We start from the raw sequence: 21,876 nt of genomic DNA, 5'->3' as shown, positions 1-21,876 counted from the left end.
CTCCAAGTCTACCTGGGGTGCAGTCTCAGGCCACTGGGCTAATGGGAGGCCAAGCTGGGGAACCAACATTTGCTGGATGGCGCTACTACTTCTCATGCCCCTGGCCGAAATGATGAAAGCGAGGGAGCCTTCCCCTTCTACCCCCACTCCACCCACCTGGAGTATGGGCACAGGAATCAGCCACCCTACCCTTCACAGTGAAGAGACTCTTGCCCAAGTCCCTTATCCCAGCAGCTGAAGACTCAGCAACACAGACTGCACTCTTATATGGCCTCAGGTTGAAGTGAAGAATTCCAAGTCAAAAAATGCCAAATGTGAAAGCATTCCTCCCAGACCACCTCAACTTCCAGCTGGAACTAAGAAGAGAGAAGGCAGAAGTGAAAGACATTCAAAGAGAGAAACAGAATCAGCAGCCTCCAGAATGAGAAAAAAGGTAGATGCAGAAAGAATGAAGAAATGCCATACAGAAAAGAAAAAAAAACAGCTAGAAACTAGGGGGGAAAAGGTCAAGGAAACAAGCAGGTGACTTGGCTAAGAGGCTCTGAAAAAGGAAAGAGTGGACGTCCACTCAGAAGCATGACATCAACCAGCCTCTGAGGACAGACAGAGCTACTCCAATCAGGTGGAGTGGTTACAACCCTATGGGTTTGGTCAGCCCACAGAGCCAACCCAAAACACAACAGACGGTGAAACCCCTCACCTACACAAACACCTCACACAACAGCCCCAACCCTGGGCTACTCGGAGAGGCAGAAGCCTCTCGGATAGAAGTCAGGACTATGCCCACTCATCAGGGAAGAGGGGTGTCCTCCCTTCCTCTGCCCCTCTTTGCTAGGCTAGTGCGTCCTCCCCAAGCCCCCACCCCTTCCCCACTCAAAACATTTCATCGATCTGCCTGGCTGAAAGTGCTCTCGATCAACTACGGAGCGCGATTCAAACTTCACACAGCTGAAACAGCACAGAAAACCCGTAAGTGATCCGAACCTAAAAATAATCAGATGTTAACCAGCACTCCCTCTTTCCTTTCCACAGCAACAACCACAGGATCGGACTCCTCCAACAGAAATCCTCGGCGCCCTGCCTCCGAAGCCCCTAGCAGCGTCCAGGTGTCCCAGGTACCTGCAATTCCCCCAAGGACCCCCACAAGGTAAAACGCCTGCCAGCCAGAGAGCTCCCTCAGCTGGGAACTGCAAAACATTCTTCAGGATAGACAGTCAGTGCAGCCAGCTTGCATTTGGGTCCGCGGTGCCCAGGAGGCACATGGCTTCCACCTCCCTCACACCAGAGCTCCGCAGAAGGGAACCACTCCCTTCAGATGCCCTCCACCTAGGGCTCCGCATTGAGCGAGCCGAACGTCACACTCTCCCTGCCAGAGTCACTAGGGAGGGCTCAAGTGCCTCCCTCCGGCCCCCAGCCCCAGGGGAAGATGTTACCTGGGTGGGGTGGGGGCAGGCTGTTGTTCAAAAGTGCATCCATGTCCTCCTCCTCGCTGCCCGCCGAGCAGGGGGACGGGGAGCCCAGGCCCGACGCCATCCCCTTCCGCTCCCGGCCAGGGAATCGGCCCAGCTGCTCCGGCCTGCGGCCTGGGGCCCTCTGCACCGGCCCGAGTCACTGTGGGGGGAGGGGGAGCAGAGTCGGTGACGCGAGGCCCCCTCCCCCACACTCACCGCTCTTCCGCCCCCACCCCGGCCACCCCGGCCACCCCGGCGGGCACCCGAGCAGCTCGGGCTGAACTTAGTTCCACACTCCCGGGGGCAGCCGGAAGCCGGCTCCGCCGCCGCAGCCCCCACCAGGGCGGGAGCAACGCCCCGGGGCAGGCTGGTGCCGGCGTCCAGAGCGAGAAGCCGGGCAGCTGAGCCGGCGGGGTGCCCGGCGGAGGGGGTCCGTGTGACCGCGGCGGGGGGCTCGAGGAGCCGGCGGCGAGAGCTGCTCGGGGACACAAGGTCACTTGGGGGTGGGGGAGCCTCTCTGTGCCTGGGGAGGGGCCGGTCTCCACACAGGGCAGCGCTCCAAAGCCTGTCCCCCGGGACAACTCAGGTTCTCCGGAGCCCCGGGGACGGGGGGCGTGGAGGTGCGGGCGCCCCGGGGGTCCCGGCAGGAACGCGGGCGAGGAGCGCCCACCGCGAAGGGGCCGGGCCACGTGCCCCGGGGGCGAGAGAGCAGGGCGAGGGCGGGCGCCGGGCCTGGCGGGAGACCGGCCGGGCGAGGGGCGGGAGCGGGTCGCGGCCGGGCGGGCCAGGCGGGGGTGGGGACTCCGGCCCCCTGCAGGGACGGGCAGGAGGCGGCCCGGGGGCAGGGGCGCCCGAAGAGGGGACAGGTGAAGGAAAACCCTCGGAGCTCGTCGGGCCGTGAGGGGCGCCTCTCGAGAAACCCCGCGCTCTCCTCACCCCGTAGCCGCTGCAGGTCGCGCTGGGTCCGGCCCGGTGTCACTCCCGCTCCGGCTCCTCCTCACCACGGCCGAAGGGGGGAAAATGGCTCCGGCTCCGGCGTCGCCTCTTAAAGGGCCCGAAACACCGGCCGGGAAAATCCCACCACACAGGCCCCGCCCCCCCCACGGACAGCCCATAATAACCTCAACCAACTCCAACCCCCCCCCACTACCGCCACCCTCCTCCCTAGGTCTCCCGGGCAACCCCCGCCCCCTCGTCGCTCAGGCAACCACTGGCCACGCCCCCTCTGAGTGCGCCCGCGTGTCACCCGGGCAACCGCCCACCTCCTGGCCATCCCATAATACACACGGACACCCCACAGACACACACCCCGCCCCCCCAGACACACTCCATACACATATATGCCAGGGGGCTGCTGTCATAATATTGCGGAATTCCACAACTAACCCTCAGACATCCCATAATAACCATCCTTTGCCAACTTCTTCACTCTTGGCCCTAATGCTAACATCCCATAATAATTCATTACCCTCCCTCCCCATGGCCATCCCATAATAAGCACGCCTCCCAGCACTTCAGCCTCATATCCCATAATACTCATCCCCATCCCCCACAGACATCCCATAATAACCACCCTTCATCCACCCCCAGTTTGATATCCCATAATAGTCAGAAACTCACCCCCCCCCATACTACAACAACGGACACTCGGCCTCCTCCCACGCACATCCCGTAATAATCAGTCTCCCACTTTCTATACTGACATCCCATAATAACCCACCCCCGGAGCTGCCCTCGGTCCGCAGGCTTGGGTCTAGAGGCTCAGCCAGCACCCAGCCTCCATCCGCTCCCAGCCCCACGCCAGGGCTGCGCTCACCGCTCCATCCTCCCAGGAGGAAGAGCATCGCAGCCCAGTATCACTCACAGATGGACACCTGAATGTCCTTCCCCTAACACTGGAATATCCCATAATGGTGTTGCTCCCCCCCCACACTCCCTGACATCCCATAATTGCAAAGAGCCCATGCACAACCCAGTGTCACATCCCATAATGCTTCATCTCCACGGCCTCCCCTGTGTCTGTCCACCCGGACATCCCGTAATACTCGGCTTCACCCCTCCCCCCTCCCAGAGCTGTCAGTCTCTTCCTGCCCACACTGTCCCGCCCGCACCACAGATGCACCTCATTCCCTTCCTGGCCACGGCAGTGCCGGCCTGAAGTGCCAGACGTCCAGGGCCTTGGGTTCCCTCAGCTCATCATTTCCAAGCACTCAGAAGCTGAGGAGCAATCGAGGGTCCCACCCAATCCCACCGACGTCCAGGTACAGCCCAGATCCTTCTCCCAGCTCTTAAATTTTGAGGAAAACCAACAAATACTATGCTGACCACAGGAAACATCCCCATAAAGTTGAACTCACTCCAGGGCATCCCAAGGTAATTGCCCTTGATGAAGAGCCCATCATGGAGAACCCAGGAGCACAATCAGGGCTGGCCGGAGCTCCACACCGAGGCTCATGCTCATTCCGCCTTTGTTGACAGAGTACCTAGCAGGGCACAGAGGGGCACCAGGACAATGCAGAGAAAAGGCTAGTACCTCCCTTCACAAACCAACCCAAACCAAAAGACACGGACCCAAGTAAGAATCATGCCAAGAGAACACCGCTGAGTGCACTTCCCAGTGTCCTATCCCAGAGATAGATCAGAACCCGAGGCCCCAGGACAAGTCGTGTCTTGGTGGAGTTCTTGGTGGTCCTCCTCCAAAAGGATTTACCAGTGTAGATGGCTGACCAAAGCAACCTCAGTGTGCCCTGCATACTGGAGGATTTTAGTTGGCAGGCACTGTTCATCCACCCAGTGTTCCTCACATAGAAACCCCAAGGCATCCTGTCCTTCCTTGCTGGGCAACTGCCGCAACTGTTACCCCATTCTTGACCACCAAATTCTGCTCACCCACAATGTCCCATACTGTCAGTCACATTCCCAAGCCATACCCTAAGTGTCCCAGTGCCTCCACTTGCCCCATCTTGGTCTTGTCCAGCCCCATTCTCCACCTCAAAAAGCTTTGGTGGTGCCAAGTTCACCACTGCCGTCCCCACATACAGGTCATACAGGTCGGCACTCCACGAAGCCCACCTTGTTCACCTGTCCAACCAGGTGGCTTCCCACACACGTACTGTGCCTGCCTCTCCTCACCCCGGGTACTAGCCCCACAGAGTGGAGCAGCCCCAGCGAGGAACCTTTTGGCCTGCAGAGCCCAGTCCTTCAGCCTGTCACCATCCCCCTTCCCGCATCTCAAGGGTCAGCTCAGTGAAAACCAAAGCCCCCAACGCTGAAGCCACCAGATAACACCTCTAATTCTCATCTGCCTTTTCCACACAGGCCCAAGAACTATGGCAGTGGACAGGCTGAAAAGAAACCAGAACTTCCTCGTTGGAAGGGCCCATCCTGGCTGGAAGTGAACAGGAAGGACCTCATGCCACCTCTGTGGTGCCTGCTCATCACTTCCCTAGAGAAAGGGCCTGGCCAGGTGACTCTCCCCTCTTCTGGGACCCAGGGACAAGTGAGACAGGCTCAGAAAATTGAGTCTGGGAGGGGCAGGAGAGAGCTTGCTTCAGGAAATGACAGTCCCCTTGCTCACAGTCGGAGTACCAATGAATCTGTTGTCTTCCAGCAGCTGCTGCCTGCATCTTTACTCTTCTCTCCGGACAGGACCTCAGCCAAAAGCTCCCACTGTTACCTTTAAAGTTTTATTTATTTATTTGTTTGTTTGTTTATTGGTACCAGGGATCAAACTCGGGACCTTGCACTTCCCAGGCAGGCGGTGGCACCCCTGAGCTAAATCCTGACCCTGTCACCTTTAAAGTTTGAGTGCCCCCTATTCACTCCACCTGCTCCACCTCTGGGATCTCCATCACCCTCTTTCTGCGTTCACGGTGGGGTGCCCTGGTCCCTTCCCCCATTCCACTAGGTTTCCAGAGCCTCCCTCCTTCAACTCCTTGATGTCAAGATGGAACCCCCTTCACCTATCCAAACCCTGCTGTGCTCAGTGCTCATTCTGATGAAACTGCCAAACCACAAAGTGGGGAAAGGAGGCAGGAGGCAGCTCTTTGAAGAGACCATAACTGGAGCCAGGTGTGGTAGTAAACTCCTAATGTCCCAGCATGTGGGAGGCTGAGGCAGGAAGGTCAAGAGTTTGAGGCCAGCCTGGGCTACATGGTAAATTCAGGCCAGCTTGGACTGCATAGCAAGACCTGTCCAAGAAAAAAAAAAAGCTGGGTGTGGGGGCACACACCTGTAACCCTGGCAGGAGGATCACAAGTTCAAGCCCAACCAGGGCAACTCAGCAACTTAGTGAGCCTGCTTCAAAGTAAAAGGGGCTGAGGGTGGGGCTCAGTGTGAAGGCCTTGGACTCAATCAATTCCCAGTCCAATACCACAAAATAAATAAAATAAAAAAGACAAAGACACCATAATGTGGGTACACATCCTTTCAGGCAAGTTTCTCCTTCCGAAGCAGAGCTGCCAGCTACCTTCTAGGCCCTCCTGTACCCCATTTCTCTAGGGACCCAGTGTGTCTCTGGGCCTCAGAGCTCCCCTTGCTTTAACACACACACCACGCGGCCACGGTAATCCATAGTACAAGCCCGTAGCCGGGTCTCACGCAGGGACTCTGCCTCCTGCCTGTGACTCAAAACCCGCTCTCCTTCACCCACACGGCCCACGCCGTCCCATCCCAGTCCCACTTCCCCGCAGGTCGCAGGTCGCAGGTCGCAGGTCGGGCCAGACGCGGATTCCCCAGCTTATGTGACTGCCCGCCTCTCCCTGGCTCCCGAGGAGGAGAGTGAAGCCCTTCCTCTTTTCTTGAGCTCCAAAGAGAGCTGGGTTGTGCTGTATGCTGCTTTTGTGGTCTTCTACTCCTGTGCCTGCTGCCAGATAAATTATAAATAAGCCCCGGCGTGACCGTGATCGGCCGGCAGAGACTGAAGGAGCCGAGAGCTTCTAATTAATGCACCGGGGCAGCCTCCCCAGCTAGTCGCCTTGGAGCTGCGTTTCCATCCCGCGGTGGAGGGACCTGGAGTAGCGTTCGAGGGGCTGCCCCAGGGTGTTGTCAGGGGTCCACAGGCCCACCGTGTTCTGCTCGTGGGAAAGGGACCCGGGAAGACCACAGAGGGGGTACCAGGCACAGTGACAGCGCACTGTGGTGGCAGGCAGGACGCAGAGTCCGCCCCTCAGGAGCCAACCCGGACTCTGCCCTCGGGGTGGCACTCCACCCTCTGCTCGGAGCCCCCCAGACATGAACTGTGGTCCCGAGGCCCACCCAGGAAGGCAACGATGGGGGGCCTCGGGGAAAGTCACCGGGACCACCAGCCCTGTGACGGCCAGCATCCAGGCCCAGTTCTCTTCCACACAGCACCCCAGGCCCTCCGTGACCCTACTCCTCACAAGCTGTGCCACGGACCCAGGGGTCCGGGCTCAGATTTGGCTGGGTGAGCCCGCCTCGGCCTCTCCCGCCAGGCTGAGGTCCGACTCCAGCCCCCACCCCCACCCCCAGCTCCTTCCCTCCCTCCTTCTTCCTTTCCTTCTCCACCCCCTTCCCCAGAGCCTCACCTACCCAGAACAGCCCCACCCGGCTGGCAGGGCACAGCCCATAATAATCCTCCTCGACAGCCCCCCCCCCGCCCCAAAAGAGAGGCGGCCATCCCATAATAGCCACCCACAGGAGCCTTTCCGCGGTGACCGCCCCCTCCCTGCAGAGCGCTGGGAGCAGCCATCCCATAATAGCCAGCTGCCGGTTTTACTTGTTACGGCTGTGGAGGGAGCCGGAGAGGAAATGGAGGGGCAGGGTGGGGACTGGGCTCAGGGCCCCCCACTTCACGGGAGGGAAGCGGAGGGTGGCCGGGGGTCAGGGAGCCTGGAGCGCAGGTGGGAAACGGAGCCCAGGCCGCCCAGCCCTGCCGCGGGGTTCGCTCCCCGCTCAGGGCGCCCTCTCTGCGTCACGCACCGAGGGCTACCAGGTGGTTAGATACCCGTGTGGTGTGGTGCGGTGTGCGCGTGCCTGCTTGTGCGTGTGCCCGCCTTGGGCCCTTGGAGGCCGAGGCTGACCCCAAGGGTGATGGTAGTGCGGGCGAGGGTTTAGGGGACTGGAAAAGAGCTCCTCTGGCCCTCCCCACTCGCACCACCATCCCATAATAATCCCCCAACCCCACTCCCCCTCCCACACGCGACATCCCATAATATCTTCTGGAGAAGCAGTCCCCGCAGTAGGTACAAAGAGCTATCCCATAATAAGCGCCCCACCCCCACTCTCTGCCCCCCCAACTTGGCCCCCCCAGTCACAGGCAGCCGGTGCCATCCCCCGCCGCTCCCCCCTCTGGCCACCGAAGGCCTTGCCAGCCCATAATACTCTTGCCTCTGGTCGCAGGAGGCCTCCAGCCCATAATAATCCCTTCCACCACCACCCCCCCTTCCCGCCCCGCACCCCTTCCTCCCGCCTCCAGTTGGAGCCGGGCCTCACCAGCCCATAATATTCCCCAGTCTCCTAAGGCTGTTCCAGCCCATAATACTCCCCTGTCTCCTAAGGCCTCTCCATCCCATAATACTGCCAGACGCCTGACCTGTGGGCCAAGACCCAGCCCGTGGCTCTCATCGAGGCTGTGTCAGGCGTCCCCTCCCCGTCCCCCTCTCTCCGGTCGGTCGCGCTCCGTCTCGCCCGTGGCTCGGGCCCCTCTGCGGGCCCCACTTCCCCTCCAGCCTCCTCCCTGGCCCTCTCGCCATCGCTTGGTTCTTCGCCATGTCCCTCCTGTCCCTTTCTGGCGCTTCTGCGCCTCCTCCGCAGCCCGGGACGGACGGCGGGCTCCTCGCGGGGAGCGTGCCCCGGAGGGCAGCACCCGGTGGCCTGAAGGCGGCAGCTGACCCGGCGCCGTGGAAACGTGTCCGGCCTGCTCCTGCCAGTTCGGCCGCTGGGTTCCTTCCGAGCTCCTCGGGGGACCTCACCTGGAGCCCCGCTCACTGTGGGGCAGCTAACGCCGGCTTCCCAAGGCGCTTGCTCTTCTCGTGACCCAAGAGGAGGGACTGTGAGCCCCGTTCTCAGAGCAGGCAGAAGGCTGAGGTCACCTTGCCAAGGAGAGAGCTGAAATCACTCCCCAGGACTGTCTGATCCCCAGGCTCTAGGAGCCTTTGGTCTTCCCAGATCCCAGGAGAGAAACTTCGCTTTCTCAGGGTTCTGCCGGGAAGGGCAACAGGGCCGGATCCAAGCAGCCCGTGTGCCTCCCTCCCTTCCCCATTTCTTCTGTGGGACCCAAGGACGACGTCCCAGGATCCCCCCTCCAAGTGGTCCAGAACCACGAACCAAGCAAGTTCTCTGCTGGCCTTTGGGATCCTCCCCTGTCCTGGTTCTCCTGACTCCTTGGATTTCAAGTCCAGAGACGACCCGGTCAGCTCCACCAGCACTTGGAGGAGGCAGCCCTGGGGGAGCCGAGACCCAAAGGGTGGCCCGCTTCCCAGTGGGTGGACAGGTGTCCCAGGACATCTAGGCCACCGCGCCTGTGGTGCCACCGGGCACCTCCTCTCTGAGCCCTGCATGGTTGTTTGGGGCCAGCGTGATGGGAGCCAGGGGTGCGCGGTTCTCAGCAGGTGTAAGGGAGGACAGGAGAGGGGGCCGCAGGAGTGGGTTGGGGCGCGGAGGGAGGCCTGGAAGAAAGGGCAGGGCGCAGCTGAAGCCTAGGCGCAGTCTGAGAGGGAGAGAGGGAACTTCAAAGAGGAGGGAAGGAGAGGCACCTAGCCCAGGGCGGGTTGGCGGACAACGAGGAGGAGACGCAGCACTCTGTAGGGAGCCACTTCCCGGCTGTGTGACCTTCCCTCAGGATTGTCCCGAGTGTCCCATCTGTGCACCCCCAACTTAGAGGGCTGCTGACCACGACATGAGACCAGGCGTCTGAAGCGCTAAATTGAAATCCTGATATACAAAAGATCTTTTCCCCAAGACTGTGTCCCTGAATATTACTCAGAATAGCGCTGAGCTCCTCAGCTCAAGCAATCTTCCTGCCTCAGCCTCCTGAGTGAGGCCAGGAACCACAGGTGTGTGCCACTGTGTCAGGCCAGCAGAATGTGTCCTGAAATTTTAGCGCTCGTGCTCTTTCCTTTCCATCTACGGTTTTCTCTCTCTCCTTGGATTTCCCAGCCCGGAAGATGGGCGAGGGCCCTGGGTTGCCCACATCTTCCTTCCCTCCCGCTCACTTGCGACCAGCAGGCTTCACGTCAGGTTCCGCTCCCTCCCACCTGCCTGCAGCTCTGCCCGGCCAGTCCTTGCCTCCCAAGACCCTTGGGCTGTGTGAGCGCAGGGAAACCGTCCGCCGAAGCTTCAGCCCCAGACTTGCAGCGAGCGGAGACAGCCGCATGCTCCCCGCAGGCCAGGGCCACCTGCCCGCCCATCCTCTGCCTCAGGCTCGCACCCGCTCGTCCCTCTCCTTCCTCCCGTAGCCCAATCCTCAGCACTCCCAACACGTCCGCCTTCCGCACCCTCAGAGTCGCTGCTGTCCACCTGCGCAGCAAGGGCTGAGCCCTGTCCTGGAGGACGTCCTCATTGCCCTCGGTGCCAGGGTAAGCCCGAGTGCAGCCCGGCAAACCCCCCCAGCCGCTGCCTCCCAGTTGACCTTCCACCTTGGGAGGAATAAATGAGCACATTTCATGGTGCTGCGGTAACTGCTGGGAACTCACGAACCCACACGTAAGCGCACAGCACTCAACTCTTTAAAAATCATTTATTTAGTTTCATGGTCCAGGGGGTCGAACCCAGAGGCCGGTGAGTGAGGAGCACACGCCCTCCCTCTGAGCTCTGCTGGGACGCCTTAAGCACTGCAGGTTGAACCCAGGGCCTTTGCACTGAGCTACATCCCCACCCTATTTATCTTTTGAGATGGGGGTCTTGCCTGGTTGCTAAATTGTCCAGGCTGGGCTCAGGTTGGCATTCCTCCAGCCTCAGCCTTCCAGAGCGCTAGGAATACAGGCGCGCGCTACCACGCCTGGCTCCCTTAAGTACTTTTTAAAGTTGTGTTCAGTTTGGATCGGGCAAAATTCTGAGATTCTGGACTGTGAGGTATCGTTCTGCTCGTACCCGAAGGTGCGGAAAGGCACAGGTTTTGAACCCCAGGCTGGAGCGGGACAGGGAGGGAGCTGGCCAGCGGGGAGCCGCTGGGACCCGGGATGGGTAGGGACCTGCTGGACTCTACGGTCCCCGAGGTGGAGGAGGCCCAGCCCAGGCTAATCCGAGGAACCGCGGTCAGTTCCCGCTCTGGCCACCAGGGGTCACTTTACCCCTGTAAATCACCAACTGGAACGCCGGTGCAGACACACAAAAGGCTCAGTCCAGGCTGAGACACACGCGCGCGCGCACACACACACAGGCGCACACACCACCGTACTGAGAGCCAGAGCCCACAGATGCGTGCAGGACGCACAGCCAGAACCAGCCCTCACGAGTCTGCGCCCAGCCAGCCCCGGCTTGGGCCAAGCGGCGGGAAGCCATTTCGCGGCCTCGGTCGGCCGCCCTGCGCTCGCCTCTCGGCTCCTGTCCCTCAGCAGCGCCTCCCAGCGCTGGCGTCCTCCGCGTGAGCCCGGCGGCCAGCGGCCGGTGTCCGACTCCGCGCTGCCCCCGCGAGCCCCGCTAGCCGGGCGGGCCGCCCCCGCCGTCCCGCAGGTGTGAGCACACTCGTTCCGCACAGCTGGGGCAGTTGGGTGTGAACCGACACTAGTGCAGGCATGGCGATCAGCACGTGAGACCGAGCCAGCTCTGGTGACCCTCACGGGTCGTCACCGTCCTAACGCTCCTGTGGCCTCCGCTGAGGGGGCGGAGGGAGAGGAACGGCCTAGGACGGAGACCGAGGGCCGGGTCTGGGTGTCAGGCCTCTAGTGCGACAAGCCCAGCCGAGCAGGGCGAGCCCAGGAGGAGCCGCGTCCTCCGCTGAGGCAGGCGCTATGCCCTCCAGGCCAAGGCGGAAGCTCGGGACGGGACGCGTTCGCTTTTGCCTCCGGGAGCACTAGCCGGGCGGCCCATCCACCCTCCCCCGACGGGAGCCCACGCTGTCCCCGGCCGGGCGCTTCAGAGGGCCGAGTCCTGGAGGGCTGGGGTCGCGGGCGGCCCGGGGTCCGGGGTCCGCAACAGCGCCTGGCCGGTGGCGCCCAGCCCGCCCGGGCGCGCGGCCTCTCCGCGGGCCCGGGCGCGCAGCGGGGCGCTCAGGCCGCGCAGGGTGTTGCGGAAGCCCTCGGCGCTGAAGTAGTAGACCAGCGGGTCCAGCACGCAGTTGGCGCCGGCCAACAGCACCATGACCATGAGCACCCCGCGCACGCGCTCGCGGGCCCCGCGGCCGGCCGCCACCAGGTCGCCGCGCAGCAGCCCGTACACGGCCAGCGTGGCGTTGTAGGGCACGAAGCACACCAGGAAGATGACCAGGTTGGCCAGCAGGAGGCGCACCGTCTTGCGCCGCCGCCGGCTCTGCGGGGCGTCGGGCCGCGCGAGCACGCAGAAGGCCCTGCACGAGGAGTACAGCACGGCCGCCAGCGGCAACAGGAAGCCCAGCGCCTCGGCCAGCAGCACGAGCGGCAGCAGCCGGCCGCGCCACAGCTCGTCGCCAAAGCTCTCGAAGCACAGGCGCCAGCGGCGGCCCGCGTGGCTGCAGAGCGAGGGCCGGTGCACGCGGGCAGCGGGCACGGCGCACACCAGGATGAGCGCCCACACGCCCAGGCACACTCGCCGCGCCACGCGGGGCCGCCGCAGGTGGCGCAGCCGCAGCGGGTGCACGATGGCAGCGTAGCGGTCGACGCCGATGAGCATGAGGAAAATGCAGCTGCCGTACATGTTCATCTGGAAGACGGCGCCCGCCGCCTGGCACAGGAGGTCGGGGAAGGGCCAGTGGTGCTGCGCGTAGTAGGACAGGCGCAGGGGCAGCGACAGCGTGAAGAGCAGGTCGCTGGCCGCCAGGTTGCACATGTACACGCTCACCACCGAGTGCACGCGCAGCAAGCGCAGGAACACCCAGAGGGCCAGCGCGTTGAGGGGCAGCCCGGCCGCCAGCACCAGGCTGTAGACCACCATGTGCAGCTGGTGGAAGGCCCGATAGTCGGGGCACGGGGAGGACGCGTTGGCCGAGAAGTTGGAGAACTCGGAGAGGTTGGCGGACAGCATGGTGCCCGTGGCGGTGGAGCAAGGCCGAGGCGTCAGGGGGCGCTCCGAGGCCTGGGCATGGCGGTCACCTCCAGGGCGGCGGCCGGGCGGGGGCGCAGAGCCGGGGCATGGGAGTGTGGGCTCCAGCTGCCAGCGGTCAGAGCCTCTGCACACAGCGTCATCCTCAGAGGGGCCTGGAATGAGAAGGCCGATGTCAAGCGGGGCAGCGCTGCAGGTGAGTGATTACTCACTCACCTGCGGGCCTCCGGACTCCTACACACCTACAGCAGGACCGCCTGTCGGGCGCTAAATACCCAGGCTCTGGATACAGCGACTCCAACCTACCTAGGCTTAAATCTCAGCTTTGCCGCCTTCTCTAGCCATGAGACATCAGAGACGGAAAGCCAGCCATGGAGGTGCACACTTGTGATCCCAGCACTCTGGGAGGCTGAGGCAGGAGGATCAGGCACCCTGGGCAACTTAGCAAGATCCTATCTCAAAAAAAAAAAAATTTCAAAAGGCTGGAGATACACAAGGGTCCTCTGTGAGTGTCTTTATGAGCTGATTAAATATTGGGTGAACGGTGCTTCTGAGTGCCATTTAGCGGAAAGGCAGGCTTAAAACACCAGTGTGTCCTCACCCACCCTGTCCACCAGGCAACTTCTGGTTCTTCCTCAAAGTCAGAATAACCAGGAAAAGTAAAGTTTTATATCAGTCCAGGACATCAAAGCAACTACAACAGTGCAAATAAAGACACCCACAAAAGAAGCCTTCCAGACTGGTTCAGACAGCGGCCAGAACAGTTGGATAGTATATTCAAAGGAGGGGTGGTGAGGTAGGTGGATCAATACCAATGTGGTTTTTTTACTGTAATAACTATTTTTGTAATGTAAACCTTCACCATATTTTTCAGCCATACCTTGTGTATTTTTTGGGGGGGGGGACCAGGGATTGAACTCAGGTCCTTGCGCTTGCACAACAGGCGGCCAAACCACTGAGCTAAATCCCTGGCCCAGCCATACCTTGTGTATAGGCAGGTGTGGACGCTTCTGACCTCAGCTGCTCAGGAGTTGGGAGAGGCAAGAGGACTGTAAATTCGAGGTTAGGCCAGACTGGGGAATTTAACAAGACCCTGTCTCAAAATAAAAGCCCTGTGTTCAAGCCCCAGTTCTGCAAAATAAATTAATTAATGAAAGAAAAAGAGAAAAAAGGTAACCTTTTTGAGACTTATTTTCTTTTCCTTGGGGGAGGAAAGGCGAGAGAAGTTTGAGTCTCTACTTCCCCAAGTTAGAGATGAAGTAAGGTTATGGATGGAAATCTTGTAAGACCCCTCTTTTTCTCCCTCCCTCTCTCCAGGCTTACTAAGTCTTTTTTGTTTTGTTTTGTTTTTTAAGATAGGGTCTAGCTGTGTGCCCAGGCTGGCCTTGAACTCACTGGGATCCTCCTGCCTCAGCCACTAGAGTGTTCTAAGTCTTTCAGAGAAGGGTTCCAGGCAAGTTCCAGGCAGAGAACAAAACAAAGACCACAGACCACGGCCCACCCGCCCCCGCCCCCTGCTTCATCCTCCCCTGGGAGGGAGACCTACGTCATAGCAGTGTAAACAGGTCCCCCAAGCGGGTGTGGCGAGGAGCCCTCCCCTGGGCCAGGCCCTGGACAGCACCCTGCAGTCTAAGGAATAACGCTCAGACTTCCAAGTCCACTCCAAAAGCCCAGCCAGCCTGCTCCTCACATTCAGCCTTCTGGGTAGCCGGCCTTGGGGTCCAAGCAGCAGGGGTTCAGCTCACTGCTTCAACCTGCCCAGCCCTCACTCAGTTTCTCTGCCTGTGCAGTGGGAAGGAGGACGTGCTGGTGTGTTCAGAGGGGGCTTGGCCACTGGCCTGGGGCAGAGGCAGTTCGAGGACCTGGGCCTCCATCCAGCTGGGGGGACCCTGTGTTGGGCTCTTCCCATATTCTCCCCTGCAGGGACCACCAGGACAGCTGCAGAGGGCTCTGGGCAGGGAGCCCCCCCGGGACTGTAGGCCCCAGAGGGCAGAGGGGGGTGCTTGGAAGTGGTGTCTCTGCTGCCCCAAAGAACAGGTGTCCGCTGTGTCGTCCAGGCTGGCCTTGAACTTCGGGCAACTCTCCTGCCTCCACTTTCTGACTGCTGGGATAAGTGGGTGTGTGCCACCACATCGAGCTCAAAATGTACCATTTTTACTTATTTTTTTAACCTTTTCTTTGTTTTTTAAGTATCTCTCAGCATGGTGGTTCATGCCTGTAACCCCGGCACTCAGGAGGCTGAGGCAGGAGGATCACCATAAGTTTGAGGTCAGCCTGGGCTACACAGCGAGTTCAAAGCCAGCTTGAACCACATAGTGAGACTCAGTCTCAAAAAAGAAAAATCATTGTGAGTACCTTGCTCCTTGTCCTTAGTGCATTCACAGTGGTTCACAGCCCTCAGCCGAATGATCTCCAGAAGCAGAACTTTGTCATCGTCCCAAACAACAGCTCAGCTCTGCCTCCACTGAGTGACACTGCTGGCTCCACCACACCTGTAGCCCCTGGGAACTCTATTTGCTTTCTGTCTATGAATGGCCTAGTCTACATTACCTATGTCAATGCAATCACACGATATCTGTCCTGTTTTGTCTTTTGCATTACTAGAGATTGAACCCAGGCCTCCATGCTGAGCTCCATCCCAGCCCCTGTTGAACTTCTGAGTTTTGTGTACCCCTGCATTCTCAGGCCTCTGCCTGTGCCCAGCCTGCTGTGGGCTCCTTCCCTCACTCTAGCTGGCTGACCCCAGAACCCTTTCCCATCCTCATCCCTGCGGGCCGGGGTGCCCTCGTGCTTTCTGGAGTGTGGGATGGGGCTCCGTGTGCTTAGCCATTCCTAGCCGGCTGCTCCCCTCAGGCTGAGTTCAGATTGGCTCATTCATCCTTGTGTGCCCAGCCCCTGCCCCTCATGTGGAGTGGGAGTAACAGCCACCCTTACCCACAGCTCACCATATCCCTGGGGCTGCTACACTGCATAAGCTTTAATCTTTCCAAGAGACCTATGAGCTCGGTGTTTGTTCTAGAGCTGAAATCCAAGAGCTGATCACTGAGGAGCAAGGTCAGAATCCGAACCCAGGAGCGCCCAGCTCCAAAGTCCAAACTGTACCATGCTGGCTGCAGCAGGAGTGGATGGCTGGTGGATACACGGACGGCTGCTGCTGGAGCGCCAGGCTTTTATAGTCGCCTACGTGAAATCTTTGCCCATAGGTAACTTATTTTACTTCCTCATTTGTCTAGTTGAAGTAGATTTTAGTAGCCCACTTCCTTCAGCACGGGGAACACCCAGTTATCTTCTTCACACACACAAATTTGCCTCCTTACAGCTTCCCATGAGTATCTGAGAACTTAGGCTGGATGCAGTGGCATGTGCCTACAGTCCCAACTACTCAGGAGGCTGAGGCAGGAGGAGCGCTTGAACAGAGAAGTTCGAGGCCATTCTGGGTAGCAAACCAAGACCCCATCTCAAGGAAAGGGCTTTGAACCCTCTCGGGTCTTTTCAGGGGGTAGGGGACTATACCCTGGAGACACAAACCTAGCTTTTGCATTTAGCAGGCCTGGAGCAATACCCATTACAGGGAGCCAGGCATGGTGGCACACATCTGTAACCCCAGCACTTGGGAGGCTGAGGCAGGAGGATCACCGTGAGTTTGAGGCCAGCCTGGGCTGCATAGTGAGTTCAAGGCCAGCCTGAACCACATAGCAAGACCCTGCCTCAAAAAAGAAAAAAAAAATCCACTCCCCACCAAATGCGTTGGCTCACCTTTAATTTCTCTCTTTTTTTTCTTTTGTCTCTTTTGGTACCTGGGATCAAACTTGGGACGTTGTGCTTGCAAGGCAGGAGGAAGAACCACTGAAATCCCCGGCCCTAATTTCTCTTTTATCAAGCCAGTCAGCTAACCACTGCTGATCACACTCTGCCTATTTTGGTTAACAAGTATAGTGGAGAAGCCACATCTTGCCGGGCATGGTGGCACACGCCTGTAATCCCAGCACTCTGAAGGCTGAGGCAGGAGGATCCTGAGTTTGAGGCCAGCCAGGATTATATGGTGAGTTCATGACTAGCCTGGCCTACGTAGTGAGACCTTGTCTCAGAAAACCAAACTGGGGACAGGGAGGTTTTCTCTTGATAGGCCTGTTTAGAGAGGGCTTACATTATTTCAGTAACAGTTTTACTCTTTCAGTTTATTTCAGAAACAGATACATTCTTTCCTTTTTAACCACTGTGACTTCTTACAATTAGGAAACACATACTAAGCAGTCAATCCCCACTTTCCTTCATTCCCCCTTCTTGTTTTTTTGAGATGGGATCTTGCTGTGTGGTTCAGGCTGGCCTTGAACTCACTATGCAACCCAGGCTGCCTTCGAACTTGCAGCAATCCTGCCTCAGCCTCCTGAGTGCTGGAATGACAGCACACCTGGATTGCATTACCTCTTTCTAAAGAAGAGCAGTCCTAGGTGGAGCATGCCTATAGTCCCAGTTCTCTGGGAGGCTGAGGCAGAAGGATCAGAAGTGTGACCCCAGCACAGACCAATTAGCCACTGTAGTGTAGCTCAGTGTGAAGGCTCTGGGTTCGGTCCTCAGTGACCCCCTCCCCCTAAAAAGCCCAGAAGTCCACTTGGGTGTCTTTATGGTGGCACCTATTTGTCAAAAGCCACCTCTCTCAGACAGAGTCGCAGGGAAAGGCCAAGCTGAGCAATGAGCACTGCCAGCCCCTGCCCTGGTCCCCGCGGTTCCCCCACTTCCCTGAGCTCTGGGGCTCCCATCTGTGGAGCTATGCGGGCACAGTGCCAGGCCAGATGGGAAAGATGGGAAGAACTGCTGAGGAGGCAAACAGGGAGTGGCAGGAGTGTCGCTGTGGGGGAGGGGCGCCCCCAGGAGAGGTCAGGCTGAAGGGGGGCCAGGGACCAAGACAGCAGCAGCTGCCTTGGCAGAAGGGCCGCTGGGGTCGATTCACCAGGGAGCAGGAGGGACAGTGAGGCATGTGAAGCCTCAGTGCACGGGGAGCTCACTGGCAGGGGACGTGAGCACACGGGCATCCACAGACAAAGCGGCACACATGCACTGAGAGACAGTAACGTGCAAGGCAGTGTGCGTGTGTGCCGTCACACAAGGAGGATCCCAGACAGCCAGGCCTTTTATGTGGACACTTGGGCTAAGTGGTCCCAAGCGCATCCCTGGGCAGACTGGACCCCATCTCCACCCCAGGGCACTGGGGCACAGAAACCCCGTCTCCATGGCAGCAGCAGGGAGGGACCGCACCCTGTCTCCCCCCAGCCCACTCTGCCTCATTTGGGCAGGTCCACACTTTTGCTCCTCAGGGCTCCTGGGGCCGGACCGACCGCTGTCCTCTGAGCCACCAGCCTGCTCTTGGCTGAGACAAACCAGAGGGGCAGGGCTGCTTTCTGCCCCAGACAGGAAGTGGAGCCAGGAATCGCAGTGGGCAGGAGGCGAGATTGTGATCCTTTCCTCACTGTCCCCGCCACCCTGCCCTCAGTGCCACCTCCTCTGGCGACCGGCCAGCAGTGTGGAGGGAGCTGAGGACGAAGGAAGAGGTGATTCGGGACAAAGATGAAGGGGGACAGGAAGGGGGACAGAAATACCTCTTCTTTGTCCAACTCTGCCCCCTCTGCGCGCGCACCTCCACTCATGCCCGAATCAAGGATGGCAAACCTTTCTCAGCTTTCCGCGATATAAACAGCCCACCGCGTGCCCTGGTTTTCCCATCACTGTGCTAAATGTTCTCTCTGCCTCCGAATAATTCACATCTTTTTGCCTTTACCCTAGAGTCAGAAGTTTGAGAAAGACTCTCAGATCTCCCCATCTTCCTTGGGCTCTGGGTAGCCCCAACCTTGCTTAGGCTCCCCTGGTCCATTGGTGTGTCATGCCAGGCACAGGAAGTACTGCAGCCCTCTGGCAGGCACTCTGCCCCGCTGCTTAAGTTAGCTGAGCCCACTTCCCTGTGCCCTATCTGTGTTCAGGCTCTGAGGGGAGGGAGTGGCCTGACCCCTTCGTGTCCGAGTACTCAGGGTCCCCAAATGGGTCCCCACTGTGCTGGTCTCCGGCAGAGCCCGCACCCAACCTAAAAGCTCTGCTTTGTGAACAGCTCGGTCCCAGAGCTGCTTCAGGGGCACAAATGAATCCATCAGCTGCTGACCTGGGTGTGAGGTGCAGGATGCAATGGAAGGGTGGCAGTGTAGACATAGCCCCAGGCTACCAGGACCTCCCGCACCAGGGATGATGGACGGGGCGGGGTGGGGGTGTCCTGGGGTACCCAGGGCCACAGCCTTACTGAAGCAGGCGGCTCCAGCCCCCACAGACCCCTTCCACCTTTCCAGCAGCATCCCCAGCCATGTCTTCTCCCTCCCTGGGACGCAGACCTCGTCCCTCCCAACATTTTTCTGGGAAAAGGCAGAAATCACAGGTGGCCAGAGCTCAGTAATTAGTTTACCCAATGTGTGGCTGACACCCGGCCACCTGCAGGTCTCCTCCACCCTGCTCTCAGGGAGGAAAACAGGAAACGCAGTCCCAGCCTAGAGAAGGTTGCACTGCTTGCCTCCCTGGCCTGCAGGTATCTGACCTGCCTTTGCTGTCAGCCTGGCAAGCCCAGCCTCTTCCTGGCGACCTCCTCTGAGGCTTTTGGCCTCCATAACCTTGCTTTGAACTTAGTGTCATCACTGCATCCACCCTCACCCTGGTTTTTGTGGGGTTTTTGCAGTGTGGGCACTGAAGCCAGGCCACACATGCTAGTCAGACGTTCCACCGCTGTCCCTGCCCCACTTTTTCAAGGGTGCACACTGGGGTGACAGGGTGGGGAGCTGGGCCCCGGCAGCTCACACACACAGTATCTCCCCAACTTGGGCTCACCCTAGAAGGCAGTGTTTGGAGATCCGGTCTGCGGGATCCCCTCGTGTCACGGAGGCTCCACAGACACAGGGAGCAGGTAGGTAGTGGCCTCCCCATGGTGTCTCCACCCACGCCTAGTGTCTGAAACATCCTCCCTTTCAGGCTACTCACGGGCCTCACTGTGTCACAGCCATGGGGACATGAGAGGCCACACAGCCCATCCTCTTCTACAAATGACCCCAGTAAGGAGAGTCTTGGGGGCTGAATGTGGCTCCTCTGCCTACTGTGCTGCAGGCCTGGGTTCAAACCCAAGCACTACAAAAAGGAGAGAGAGCCAGTTGTGGTGGCGTATGTCTGTACTCTCAGCACTTGGGAGGCTGAGGCAGGAGGATCACCATGAGTTCAAGCTAGCCTGGGCTATAGAGGGAGCTCAAGGTCAGTCTGAACTGCATAGTGAGACCCTGTCTTAAAAAAAAAAAAATAGGAGAGAGACAGAGACAGAGAAAGACAAAATAAAATATACCTTGGACACAGGCTTGGTAGAGAATGCCTGTGATCCTGGCACTGTGGGGGACTGAGACAGGAGAATCCCAAGTTTGGGACCAGCTGGGGAAACCTGTCAACTTAGTGAATGCCTATCTCAAAATAAAAAATAAAAAGGGCCGGGGATGTAGCTCAGTGTGAAGGCCCTGGGTTCAGGCCCCAGCAAGAATTAAACACCTCGGTTACCTGGGAAGGATAGTAACAAGACACCTGTGTCAAACTTGAACTTGAATCCTTAGCTCTGGGTCGCGTGGAAAAGGGACTGGCCTGCCCGGGGAGTGGGTGTGGGGATGGGGTTAAAGAGGGCAGAGATCGGAGGCAGACCCAGGGGCCTCCGTGGGCAGCCCAGGGCTCAGGGTGAGAATGAGGGCCTAAGGGGAGGGGCGGGACCCCCGGAGCGGCCGCTTCACTTCTGGGGGTCCCTGGGGTGCCTGGCACATTGGCCGCCATCAGGCTCCCTCCGAGGTCTGTCCGCTGGAGGCGGTCCCCTTTCCCTCTTCCCTCTCTTCAGAGAGGTCTTATAGCCCACGGCCACCTCACCTGCATCCCCACCCGTCCCCCACTCTGCCCCCTGCCAGGCCCACCCTGATGCCACACACCCCGTACCTGCACTCGGGGGCTGTGCGGCTGCCCCAGCCGGCTGGGCTGACTTCTGGCTCCGGGCTGGGCCAGGCGGGCCGGCCTGGGCGGGGCGGGTAGGACCTGCTCTGATGAGACACACCCACCAGGCGCTCAGCACATCCCTCCCAGCTCCCGGCACTCACCCATTCAGGGCCGGGCCAGGGAGCCAGAGCACGAGGAACTTCGACCTCACCTGCCTCCACGACTGGCCCGAGGAGCCAAGCCCCTGGCAGCCAGTGCCACTCGTCCAGCCCAGCCTCCCTCCCTCACCATGCGGCTGCCTCAGCTTCCGGGAGCTTGCGGCACACCCACCCTCTGGTGCCGATGACTAACCCACCGCTGCCTGGCCTCTCAGCTCTGTCCCTCCCCCTGCCTACTCTTCCTCTTGGGGCCACCAGTGTTCTGTGGGTCCCCTGTCCCGCCCGACCTTTCACTGAGCTGAGCATGGCGCTCAGTAAAGGTCAGGAGCCTGCCTGCTCCTTGGGCACAAAGTGAAATGTCTTCTCGGTGAGAAGAAAGTACTATGCAGGCCAGAAGAATTTGGGAAACAGCAGCTTGAGCAGTTTCTGTGAACTCCGAGGATTACTGTGCTGGTGGATGGTGTGCTGATCCTGTAGCTGCGTGCGTGCGGGCCACAAGGCTCGTTTGTTTGCACAGTGCTGAGGTTTGAAACAGGGCCTCTTGCACAGTAAGCATGCGTTCCACCACAGGGCTATACCAACTGTTTGTGCATGAGTTTGTGGGGTGCACACCTGGGGCTGAACCCAGGCCTTCACATGGAGCTACATCCTTAACCTTTTAAAATTTTTTTTACTTTGAGACAGGACCTCATGAAGTTGCCAGGCTGGCCTTGAACTTGTCATCCTCCTGCGTCAGCCTCCCAGAGTGCTGGACTCTCAGGTGTGCACCACCACACCCATCTTATTTGTGTGCATGTTCAAACTTTTCCATAATAAACAAGTTTTTTTATTTGGTTAATTACTATTGAGTTTATAGAAGAGACAAATCCCAAGCTTCTCCCAGAAAGAACTTTAGGAAGTTCCAACTTGTTGAAGGGCAGCTGTGGAGTCCCAGCTCGATGTGTGCTGTCAGGATGCAGCGGTTCATCATGCAGATCGTCCGGCAAGTTCCTGGGCATCACCGAGTCACTCACTCACTGGGGTCCTGAGCTCCAGGCTGAACTTCCTGAATCCTCCCTCCTGATGAAGTGCCAGCCACACCCAATCCTGGGACATGGTCGAGCTCTGGCCTGTACCCTGCCCTCATCTGAGGCCTTCCTCAGTCA

The 21,876-nt window shown here is 59.2% G+C and overlaps 2 protein-coding genes and 1 long non-coding RNA gene across 17 annotated transcripts in view; 1 reads left to right on the top strand and 2 right to left on the bottom strand.

Moving 5' to 3' along the window:
- The window catches only part of Chd4 (chromodomain helicase DNA binding protein 4), a 32,997-nt gene extending 31,393 nt beyond the window's left edge, over positions 1-1,604 (bottom strand). For all 13 annotated transcript variants that reach the window (XM_087213538.1, XM_021248119.2, XM_013067311.3 and 10 more), the window contains exon 1: positions 1,434-1,604. In XM_087213538.1, the coding sequence (XP_087069664.1) occupies positions 1,434-1,533 (100 nt within the window). In that variant the 5' untranslated portion in view covers positions 1,534-1,604. The remainder of the gene's footprint in view (positions 1-1,433) is intronic.
- Positions 449-5,148, top strand: LOC101706743 (uncharacterized). Of its 3 annotated transcripts, none has more exons than XR_002390810.2 (3): positions 479-1,115; positions 4,770-4,917; positions 5,062-5,148. It is a non-coding gene; the product is annotated as an uncharacterized LOC101706743 (long non-coding RNA). The 3 variants fall into 3 exon arrangements; XR_002390811.2 differs by having other exon boundaries at positions 481-1,115; positions 5,065-5,148; XR_002390809.2 differs by having other exon boundaries at positions 449-1,115; positions 4,770-5,148.
- On the bottom strand, positions 2,623-21,849 carry Lpar5 (lysophosphatidic acid receptor 5). The gene is made up of 3 exons (XM_004869529.3): positions 20,577-21,849; positions 8,384-12,742; positions 2,623-3,934 (listed from the first exon to the last, which is right to left on the bottom strand). The coding sequence occupies exon 2, from the start codon at positions 12,567-12,569 to the stop codon at positions 11,487-11,489; it is 1,083 nt and encodes a 360-aa protein (XP_004869586.1). The 5' UTR covers positions 12,570-12,742; positions 20,577-21,849; the 3' UTR covers positions 2,623-3,934; positions 8,384-11,486.
- Between the last annotated feature and the right edge of the window lie 27 nt (positions 21,850-21,876).

The sequence above is a fragment of the Heterocephalus glaber genome, unplaced genomic scaffold, assembly GCF_053883595.1.
Source record: "Heterocephalus glaber isolate CG9 unplaced genomic scaffold, H.glaber_assembly_v1.0 deba00001444, whole genome shotgun sequence".
NCBI lineage: Eukaryota > Metazoa > Chordata > Mammalia > Rodentia > Bathyergidae > Heterocephalus > Heterocephalus glaber.
This window is presented reverse-complemented; position numbering and strand designations above follow the sequence as displayed.

Coding starts and splice junctions, on each gene's coding strand:
- Lpar5 (XM_004869529.3), bottom strand. CDS start 12,569: ATGCTGTCCGCCAACCTCTCCGAGTTCTCCAACTTCTCGGCCAACGCG.